The sequence below is a fragment of the Phoxinus phoxinus genome (assembly GCF_949152265.1).
Source record: "Phoxinus phoxinus genome assembly, chromosome: 7".
In the NCBI taxonomy this organism is placed as follows: domain Eukaryota; kingdom Metazoa; phylum Chordata; class Actinopteri; order Cypriniformes; family Leuciscidae; genus Phoxinus; species Phoxinus phoxinus.
Window position 1 is genome coordinate 11,083,582 of NC_136882.1, and position 12,100 is coordinate 11,095,681.

The 12,100-nt window shown below is 36.5% G+C and overlaps 1 protein-coding gene across 6 annotated transcripts in view; it reads right to left on the reverse strand.

Moving 5' to 3' along the window:
• myo1b (myosin IB) overlaps positions 1 to 12,100 on the reverse strand; it is an 86,855-nt gene that overhangs the window by 37,806 nt on the left and 36,949 nt on the right. For all 6 annotated transcript variants that reach the window (XM_079619358.1, XM_079619357.1, XM_079619355.1 and 3 more), the window contains exons 4-6: positions 6,308 to 6,402; positions 3,720 to 3,824; positions 2,577 to 2,623 (exon numbers count right to left, since the gene is read on the reverse strand). In XM_079619358.1, coding sequence (XP_079475484.1) covers positions 2,577 to 2,623; positions 3,720 to 3,824; positions 6,308 to 6,402 — 247 coding nt within the window. The remainder of the gene's footprint in view (positions 1 to 2,576; positions 2,624 to 3,719; positions 3,825 to 6,307; positions 6,403 to 12,100) is intronic.

The following is a 12,100-nucleotide window of genomic DNA, read 5'->3' on the forward strand; positions in this document are numbered from 1 at the left end:
AACAGGGCCTTTTTGTGCAGTCAAAATAAGATATGATCTTAAGTTAAGGTCTAAGAAGTGTGTCCCTCCCCTATGGTGACACTTCAAGGCCTTTAGTACTAATGGAAGGCTTGCTGTGGAGAACCACGTGGCTTCAGTGGTTTCTGATGGTAGGAAAAGACGCATGACAACGAGGGCAGTGATCACTGCAAATAGGGCTGAAATGTGAGCCTTCCGTGAGGCAGATGGGAAAAAAAGACGTTCCCTCTAAGCGCAGTCAATTCTCCAAGCACAGGCCTGTTCATAACACACTCTGCCAATCACATAGATTTGCAATGGAGTAATGGACTACTGTGAGAGAAAAGGCTTTTTTTTTCTCCGCTGCTGTAATGGTAAAATAAACTTTTTTGTCTTTCTGTCCCAGTACACTATTTGGGAAAGGAACAGTAAGCCCAGTGTCTCTGGAGCCAATAAAAATGTTCCCTCTTTATTTATATCCAACAGCTCTTCTAAAAGAAACTGCGTTAGAGGCTGATGGATAAACTCGAAAATCCTCTTCCAAGACAGGAAGTAATAGCTGAAAATTGCATAAAGATTGCTATAACAATGATATGTGTTATGGGATTGCTAAAAAATGATATGATAAAATGGTGCTTGAGATTTTAAATGTTAAAGTGTTAACATGGCATCTATATAGGGCAGCATCCTAACCAGTCCACAACTGTTTGTGCCACATAAATGGACTTCCAAAAGAGCTTTGTGATTGGATGTTGCTAAGCTAAGTATATATATAACCTCATATATAACCGCTTTAAAAAAAACTTAATTGTATATGCACATGTAGTTTACTTCAAAACTTAAATATTTTAAATTGTCCTTGCAATTAATATAATAATGAAATAAAATGCCACTTATGTGTATTTGGTATACTATTTTTTAACACTTAAGTACACTTTTAAAAAGTGCATTGTAATAAATGTCAAATCATTTTTAATAATCTTTTGTTGTTCTATAAAGTACATCTTTTTATGTGATTATTTTAATTTAGACAACACAATGTACTAAATTGCAACATCATTTTAAATTTGTAATTACGATTATATTTAAATGCATAACATACACATTTTAATAGAAATTACATTAACCCTTAAACAGGCAATGCGCAACACAGAATACATACTCGAATCTCTTGTCAGAGGCATGAGCAATACTTTTTCATCCAGTTCTGTTTTCATTATCATAGTGGAGTTTATAGTGGACACTAGTGGATCATATCCTTCAGAGTTTAGCTCCAACCCTGATCAAGAACACCTGAAGAAATCTAACTAAAGTCTTCAGGATTACATAGTTATATGTAACACAAATTATATGTTGTATCATGAATTACATTAAATGATTGGTTAGGGATGGAGCTAAACCCTGCAGGTCAGTGGACCTCAAGGGCTAAAGTTGTTCACTCAGAGGTTGAGGACAGGACAGTCCAATAGAATAAAATACAAAAATTGTGTACACTTCAATTCTAGGAGACTTAGACATTTTTACATCCAAAATATACATCCATATTTTGAATATTACATATTTTTTGCATCAAATAAATAAATATTGATGACTTTGACTTTTTTATTCCCTAATAGGGCAACATATCCTGGGAAACCCAAACTATATAAAATATAAAAACATATATTTAAAAATGAAACCATTTAGGAGGCATCATAATCATGTAACTGCATTTGTGTTGGGATTTGGGAGTGTGCCTGATGCCTCAAACTCGCTAGGTTTTGAAACAAAGCCACACAAATAAATGGTTATGTAACATTGATGGTTTCATGTGGGTGATTCAAGAGCCAGTAAGAGTGCTCAAACTCATTTTTGTGCATTTTGACCCATGAATTACCGGTACTCAAATTTAGATCAACAACAACAACGACTCAACTCTGTTCTGTTTACCCTGTTATGTAAATTAAATAGCACCTCTGAAAGCACATGCTGGACAATTCTGTGTGGTCTGACCTCTGTAAGTACACACTCTATAGATCAGTGTATGTTTATTTAGTGTGGTCAGGCCGTGATAGACAGCTGAAAAAAAGCCAAACTGTCAAAGAGCCGCAGCAGCATCACACATATTTGCATAAATTGAGATATTTAACTGTGCTAATCTTTGCGAGTTGTGTTGAATGGCATTGTGGGAGTCAATAAGGAAAAAAAAAAAAACATCAGAAAAACAAGCAGAAAAGAGTCAAAGGCATCTGGAGGTGGTTGCCAGAGAGGTTACACAGGGTTCTGTTTGAATCCCACTGTATGAACAAGCACGGACAGCAATCACTCTACAGTTGCTGTGTCAGAATAGATGTGTCGGTCAATAAGAAGAGGAACACAAAGCAAAAGGAGACCGTAAGCAAAACCAAACTCCCAAGAAAAGGACGAATAAAAGAGAAAACTAGGGGTGGGCTGACAAAGCAATACAATCATTTGCCTGTGTTTACATCACTGATCAAAAGTCCATGTTGATCTAATCTAAAGCAAACATGCGCTAAAGGGAGGAGCAGCATTAAAATAGTCGTAAAATATTCTTCCCTGTAAAAGAAATAGATACTCACAAATCGAGACGAGTTGTCATTCCTCACGGTTTTGGCGTTACCAAAAGCTGCAGTGGAAAAACATGCTGTGAGTTAGTCATGCCATAATCATTCAGCATTACATTTCTGGTGGAAAAATGATCCTGAATCCTCTCAGCTATCTTTCATCATAGTCATGAAACATAAAATAATTAGAAGGCCAAAAAACAGGAACAATTTCACATGTCCATCAATAATTTTGTCCATTATAAAACAGTATAACGAGTATATGTGTATTTTAGTTGACAGTGATGGACACTGAATGGAATTTACATTTGGCAGACACTTTAATCTGAAGTGACTTTCATTGCCTTTACTGTTTACATTTTATCAGTTCATGCATTCCCTGGGATTTGAACCCATGACCTTGGCATTGACATGCCTGTTTAAGCTTCAAGATGGCACCACAACAAATGAAAGTATTATTGTGCCTTCAGATTAAACAAACAATGGCAACATTTAGAAATAGAAATCTAAATAACCTTTTACCACTATAAAGAATCTTTTGTGCAATGGAAGGGTTCCATGGATGTTAAAGGTTCTTCATAGAACCATAGATGCTAATAAAGATCCTTTATTTTTAAGTGTAACATGTACCTCATTAAATATAATGCATTTTTGTATTTTCCTTCTGAACGCCATCTCCTCATAGTATAACCTACATCCACAGAAAGTCAATGGTAGAGAAGCATGCAGCAGGAAATGTGCAGGACCCCCAGTGTGGGGCTCATTACTTCCAGCAGCTAAACTCTCCCAGATGTGGGACTTCACTCTGCTCGGAGTCCTGCAGCCAAGAGGCACTGGGCATTCCTGCTCCATCTCCATCTCATTGCTTATGGGCATTTCCTGTTCATGGCCCCACATAAAAACACAACTGTCTGATTGCCAACAGGGACCAGGGAGCTTTTGGCCCATTAGTAGGGGTAGGATTATGGGAAAATTAAAATTATATACATCTCAAATCATCTTGCTTTCAAACTAGCCTTCAAGAATGTGAAAGATCTGCCACTCAGCTTGCCTTTACCTGACCTCCGGAACATCTGATGTATGTTTAAAAGGACAAGGGACCTGAACATCCTAAAGGTGTGACAATTGGTACAAAATCAAAAGAGACGGAAAACTCACCCTCAAGCACAGGATTGGACTGAAGCAGCTGCTCCTTCACTTTGTTCACCTCCTGGCCCTTCCCACACACTGCCGCCACATATGACATCACAAACTTACTGGCCTCTGAAAAACAGACCACAGAAGAATGAGGTCAGGGGTCATCTTCGAGACGAGACCTCACCTCCAAAAATCCCCTTTACATCAACTTCGTCCATCCTACAGGGAGAAAACGCCTTTCCCATTCAAACTCCCCCATTCCTTTAAGCCAACCATGAGATCAACTGTTTAAAGAGTCTTCAACATTCCCTTGAGCTGGTGCTATTAATTATAAAGAGAAGACAGAACAACTCAAATATAGGGGAATGCTTGTGCATCGATGTCCAGTATGCCTTGCATAATATATATATATATATATATATATATATATATATATATATATATATATGGAAGATATAACAATTATTTAAGTTTGTTAGATTCATATTAAGTCTGATTTATTTCCGTAAATTAGTTAAAAATATCGCTTTAAATTATTATATTGTAATGATTGTCGCTGATTTGTTTGATTCCTCATTCAAAAATGTCAACGGAAGTCCCAGTGTGCCTTAACAAATATAATAAAATGTATGTTGTCAAATACTGCTGCATATTAAATTGGGGCATTTAAATGAAAATGGTTAAATTCGACTTCCTTTAGTTAATTTCGTAAAAAATAAAAATAAACCATGTGAAAATTATTTAAAACTATTTTTTACATGAAATTATTTAAATCTACTTGGCACAAATGGCCGTTTAAGATTTATCTTGTTCAACACTTAATGACTTTCCCATGTCTGGACCTATGAGAGCAGTGACTTACACACAGAAGTGCTGATATGAAATGTTTTCTGAAGGGAACGACGCCCACTTATGTTTTAGAGATTTACAGCCATTATTGGACTCTGCTCAATTCACAGGACTTAAACTATGAAACATTTTGATCAAATCTAATACATAGAGATAGAGTGATAATCAAGCAGATAGAAAATAACGCCATAACTCCACTTTCATATAGCTTAAGCATGGATCCTGAATATGGAATAGGAGAGTCCAATTTAATTTATTTCTGAGCTGTGGTAAATTTTCATTAGTAAAGAAGAGCATTTTGAAATTAACAGTCACCTTGACTAACAGTCAATGTTTTTCATCAGCCCTCGCTCTGTAGTCTGTAGTGCGTGGATTACCACAATCCCCATTTATCTCATTGCCTTAACTGTTGGACATCCTGGATTTGAATGGTTGGCACAGTAAGATGGTCATTTTAAAACAAGAGTCCAGTTATGCACTGCTAAACAGCTGTGGTTTTGTAAAATAACTTCTTTCAAATGAACATGACAGAGTTGAGCTGACATTAAAAGAACAAGCAAAAGTTCAGTCAAAAGAGCACTATACTACCCCTGCTTGTCAGATGAACACTTGCAATTCAAAAACTACAATATATGAGTGTGTATTTTATTTTCCCAATATATATATATATATATTTTAATCTATATAATATGCATGTTGAGCAAATAATTAATTGCTCGATCATCTCTATTTTCTGTAAGGCAAAGTTTTCTTTTTAACTTTATTAAACAGAACTTCTAAACAATTTGCCATTCTACACACAAAGAAAAATTATGTGATGTCTTAAAAAGGAGAATATGAGATGGTATCCATATGTAAACACTGAATGGGAGCCAAATGAAAGCGTCAAATACATTTATGATTGGATCATAAATTATAAGGAACACAGCACCCTGTTACCCATTAGATCTGTTTCCCAACACCAGATGAACAGTTTGACACAAGAGTTAATCCAAGATATTACTTAAGATTGCAGATTAGTCCAACTTGCATAACAATTTTACTGTTGATCTATCCAGAATCTATGACATACAGTTTACTCTCTACTTATCCCACAAAGATGATGCAATGGATCTACTGTAAAATGTAATAAGAGCAAGTTAGCAACAATGCATTGTGGGTAAATCCTCCTTTGATGGCATTGTTAAAGATGAATTGGAGAGAATTTAGGAATGAGTGGATTAAAAGAATGAGGACCATGAGGAAACAGGAAATGACATCACAGTTACAAAATACTATATTAAGAAAGTAGTAGTATCACAATACTGAAAAAAATTTAAGTCAGCAGCATCACTACTGTTATAAAGTTGGCTTGAGAGAGTCAACTTACTGAAATGCTATTTAAACATATACTATTCTTCTGAGACAAAAAATGTCAACTCCTCCTAGACTTTAAGCTAGAACTGCCAAACTCAGACTAGACCTTCAGACTGTTCTGACTTAGTGTGCTATATCTTTTCTAACCGATCCCATCCATCCATCCATCCATCCATCCATCCATCCATCCATCCATCCATCCATCCATCCATCGCCTTTAAACCCATCCAACTTTATGCTTTAAAACCACTTCAAACTGAAAACCTTTCAAAGCTTTTAAAACTTCTTCAAGCTTTCCGGTCAGGCTTTCTCAAGCCAACTTTAAAGTTTGTCTCAACAAACTTTTTAATCTAGTTTGTAACCGATTAGCTTGATTCGAGAGTAAGTATTTTCAGTGGTCTTACCCGTCTTTCCTGCCCCGCTCTCTCCAGTGATGAGAATACACTGGTCTTTATCTTGATCCCGCAGGGACCGGTAGGCCTCATCTGCCAGAGCATAACTGAAAAGAGAGAGAGAATATTCAGGCTTTAAGAGTTAATTGAACAGAAAAGCAAAGCTTGTATTTGCAATTAGGCACCTGTCTTCAGCGTTCTGCTGAATCTGTACCATATCAGCAATTTACGTCTACCATCTAGACCTATTATTAACATACCAATCCTAAATCGAGAACACTTTCTGCTCAAATAAGAGTACAAGGTTTAGAGGTGGAAATTGCCAGTGATAGCCACACACCAGGGATTCAATATGTTTAAAACCTGGACAACACTAGGTCACATTTATTTTCAAATGGATTACGGTAGTGGATTTTAGGACCCAGATTTTTACATGGGACAACAAGTGGCAACAAGACAGTACCAAAATTGCTACACAAAAAAATCCTTGCAATTAACCTTTGAAATGTATTCATCTTGATAACATTGCATACAAACTATAAATTATTAAATAGCTACAAAAATAGTGATCTCTCCATCCAATAATTCACTGCACAACACATATTGTGCTCAAGCCATATTAAAAAGTGTATTTATATAGCATGCATGATTTGGTTATAGAGATCGTTCACTTAAAAAGGAAAATTCTGTCATCATTTACTCCCCCTCAAGTTGTTTCAAACCAGAATTAATTTATTTCTTCTGCTGAACACAAAAGATATTTTGAAGAATGTCGGTAACTAAACAGTTGATGGACCCCATTGACTTCCATAGTATTTTTATTTCCTACTATGGAAGTCAATGGGGTGCATCAACTGTCTGCTGGTTACCGACATTCTTCAAAATATCTTCTTTTGTGTTTAGCAGAAGAAATAAATTCATAGAGGTTTGAAACAAATTGAGGATGAGTAAATTATGACAGAATTTTAATTTTAGGGTGAACCATTACCCTAATTTTTATTCTGAAGGGTATGCAAAACAACTCTACCACAACAGAACTGTGATCCATGTTTGGGTCACAACCCTCCAGCCGTCTGTTGAATAATTTTGCTTTGCATCCAATTTTCTTTTTAATGATGGATGCATCAACAGTTGACAGCACTTTAGAAAATTCCACAGACCAATTACATTTGTTTTGTATGATTTCCTGATAGAAAACAAACAGGATCTTCTTAATATATGCAGTTAGATTAATTCTACATAAATTCCAGGATAGCAAAAAGTGGGTCATATTGTCCTATAACCCAGTGAGCTCTGTAACAGTGATGTAATTGTAAATGACTTGTTTGAGGAGTAAAAGACAACAGCAGCAGTCTGTCAGTTCACATTTGTGTGAGTGTGTTTTTGGCAGCTGTAGACACTAGGCGTAAACACGTCCATTACTGACTGACACTCTCCAGGCTGAGTGACCAGCTCTAAATAAATTGGCCTAAAAACAGTGCTAATTTCAACCCATTTTATTCTACCTCCCAGTTTCCTCCCAGTCTGTACTTCTCAACAATCATTACTCAGGAATTTTCCAAAACCACCACTAATAATAGGTCTGATTGTGAGGGAAATGCTGCATGTATTTCCCCTCCTCTAAGTCTGGATTTGTCAGGTTCACAAGTAGCTATACATATAGTCATAGTGTACAAAAACTCCAGAGCATTGATAAGGAGTTCCAAAGTTAAATGGTACTGATGTAATACTTAATTTATATGCATGTTCCATGACAAAACTGCCTTATCTTATGTGGCATGCCATACATTAAAACATTTGAGAATTTCACTGGATTGCACTAAAATGTCAAGACTTATTCTACTCACAAATTTTTTTTTTTTTAAGATACCATACAAACAACCACCATATTGCAATACTTTGGCTTCAAAATATTTCATGCCTACATAGACAGCATTTTTAGGCATTGTAGGCGGTTCCAAAAGTGTCCAGGATGATTATGCTGCCTTCTATGGTGCTTTACTATAGTCAAATCCAAAAGGCACTGTCATATTAGCAAATTTTGTGGGCAAAGAAGGTACATTTCCTTTATCAATAGTGTAACGATGCATGAAGCGCCACTTACTCAGAGGTCGCTTCCAAACAAAGCAGCTCTATATTGGTCATTGCCTGCAAATTCATGTATTCAAATTCATGTATTGAATCTGATGCGAAATACAATTGGGGAAACATCTCTTCTCGTGTGAAATTGTGTGGATCCACTTATTGATCAACTGAATTTTACCCGCATAATTTTGTCGTACAAAGGCAAAAGTGACCACACCATAAGGCGGGATGGCATCTAACCTGTTGCACTCTTCAACAAACTCAATGAATGGACTAGATGGCTTCCATCAAAACCCCCAAATCTTGCACAGTCGTATAGCTCTTTCTGGGCCGACATCTCATTCAGTAACATTAGGCAGTTTTTAATTTAAATGCTGTATAATGTTAGGTGATCACATTATTTTACATGTGCATAAACTATGCTTCGATGGCTTGTTTCTGCTGCTTCTTCGCCTGTGTTTTGATCCCGACATTCTCTACTCTTGCAGAAGATGCGTAATAGCGCAGCCTACCATCTAACAGTGTAATGGATTACCAGTGAGGTGTTGTGCCGAATTTTGACACCCTGCCAAATTATTCCCACTCCTCGTTGAAACCGATACCTGATTGCCTAATCCTAACCCCACCCCCTAATTCCAATTCCTAATTCAGTGGCAGCATTGTGTCATGAATGAAGGAAAATACCATCAATGGTGGGGGGAAAGAGTTAAGACCTAATGCACAGATCTAATGTAATGTTATACATTAGATATATAATACAATACACTTTAATATACAAGTAGCCTACTTTATTTACAATAAAAAGCACATTATTATTAATATGCATTATAAGCCTATTTAATTGCATAAAAAACAGATCTTTGGCTTTTATGCATTGATGCAGAAACATTGTAAAAACTATTATATTCCACAGCTTCAGTAGCCAATATTCATGTCACTTCTAATTTGAAACTTCATACAGAACAGACAGAATAGTCGCCGCCACTCCAAATAATTATGAAACTCATTCAAAATGTTCCAACTTCAGTCCACTTTATCGCTGCAAATGTCTGTCAGCCAGAAAAGGAGCTCACTAGGTTTTGAATTAGAGCCTTCATTTAAATATTATTAAGATAATAAACCAACTCAAAATCTTGAATGGAACAGACTGACACTCCAAAAAATTGCACCGAGAACTAAACCCAAAAATATGGAGCCCATCAAATGCTGGTTTGGGCTCTGGGCGGAGGTCTGGGAGTAGAAAAGTGAAGAGTAGGAGAGCCAGAAATGGCACGGGGCATTACATCAATCCAGAAACGTGCACAGCCTAGAGAGCAGATGTTTGAGCATTGTGAGGTGGCCAAAACGCTCGACATGGCCCAAACAAAAGAGAAGCATAATACAATTACCCAAACCCTGACAGAGGAACATGGGAGGGGTCAGGGTCCCATTGAAGGAAATTTGCCAAAGTGGCAGATCTGGACCGACGGGACGCTTTAGGCACTGCAAAACCTCTTTAAGTGGAGGCGCGTCAATGTGAATATGAATACCTTCAATCTGAATATGAATGGACCCTTTACGCTTCCTCAGTCAGTCTACTAAGAGCAACAAAAAAGACAAGCACTCTTCCAATGACAAAAGGGAGGAGACGCGTGTGTGGTATATGTCCTGATCCAACTTTGAGCTAAAATTGAGTTTTGGTTTGCATTCATAGGCGTAGGAATCATTCATGTTCTTTGAAATGTCTTCACGCCCTGGCTGGAGCCAAACCATGTGCGGAGAAAGAGAGGAGATTAAGAGTAAAGTGAGAAAATCTGCAGTTAAATTTCTCTGTGCGATTATCACAAGGTTAGGATAGAGGGGTCAGTTTGCTAAGTCTACCCTACAAGAAAGAGATATTTCTAGAGTATACATGCATCACTCTGAATGATAAAAGACTTGGTGAGATGAAATCTGTGGGCTTGGAGTATCCACATCTGACCAGGAGATGAATGAGAGCTTCATGATGAATCGAGGAGGGATGTCCTTTAGCACATGGCCTACGGGAGATTGAACAGTAATTTCAGCTTGGCTTAAGGCCGTGGTGAGGCCCAAATCCGCAAACATGAGGCACATGGCAGAAATAGTAGGTTACTAACACCCGTAGTCCTACATAAAAGGGAAAACTTATCACAAGGGCAGGAACACCCAAAATACAGATGGCATCAATGCAGTTAATGTACAGAGCTTTTCTGTAGAAGTGATTCATTTACACTGTATGATACTGTCACATCTAAATGACATATTGGTTCTGAATGATACCACTTAATTCTTTAATATTGAGAAAACTATATTTTTGGTTCTAATTTTTATTCTAATAAAATCAAAACTATTCAAAACTACAAAACTCTATTCTGAATGTGCCTCAACCATGTTACAGTTCTTAGTTTATTTTGAGTTTTATTTTTCCTAGTGGACAGACCGATTCAGTTAGTAAGTGAGACGTTAGATTCAAACCAAATAACTATTTAAAGTTCAAGTCTGATTGTCTGATCTTTTTGATTTTTTTATAAAGAGCCATTCATTTACAGATAATTTACAAAAGTGTCAAGAAAATAATTTAGTTCTAGTATATACTTTCTCTGTAAAAATAATGTAAAAATAAACCAAACTATTAAACTTACGGTAACACTAGAAAAGAAAAAGCAGCTAGTTGCCTGAAAATAGCTGTAAAAATATGGTAATTTTTCTGTAGTTGTGCTTGTATATTTTACAACAATATAATAACTATAATGTATTATACATAAAAAAAAATACAATCATGTGATGTCACAGCGCTTTTTTGGAAAGTTATTTGACCATTTTTGACCATTTAATTTAACAACTGAATTGTTCTTACTTGCGAAACCCATATATTTTACAGTATTTTAACAGTAAAACTGCATACATTGCGATGTTAAACATTTACAGTTATTTACCTTTACTTATGAGGTAAGGTAAAAAACTGAACTATTTTATAACATTCATATATACATACATACATACATACATACATGCATACATTTAAAATAATTAAATAAAACGCCGAATACATAAGAAATGCCATACAACAACTGGGCCAACAACTGGTCACATGTTTTTTGGGGCAGGACAAAGCAACTGTAGCCAAATAATGAATTGTGGCTCAGCATGCTGGACACCTCACTACACTGGAATAGGATATCCATATCTGCTTCTGAATGAGCCACAGCGGAAGTAATGTTTTCCAACTTGAGGTGGAATGATCACAGGCTACACTGAAACAATGGACCACAGAAGCCCCGGAGAAGGAAAGCCCCAAAAAAACAAAAACAAAAAACAAGTGCATTCAACCAGGTGGCCATGACCACCTCAGCTGCTTCATGCACAAATATGACTCTTGTTTTATAGACTTTAGTGTGTCTGACTCTACATGCACATGGAGAAGCTATTGCACAGCCCGAGAGAGTAAACAGCTACAGGACGTGATGCTTTCCCATGAGAGATATGAAATAAGACAATGTGACTTTCAACAGTTAAAAAAGCGGTTTTGTTCTCCAGCCAAAGTCTAAATTTAAAACAATGACAGATATTGGGAGTAAGATGGGAGGAGGTCTACTGTACATTGAAGACTTTAACCTAACAGTTAAATTGACTTCCCAAAATAGATAGTTCAGACTCCTCCAATGTAATATTTCTTTTGGGAAAAAACAAAAACTCTAATCTTCCATTTGCTGTGTTTTT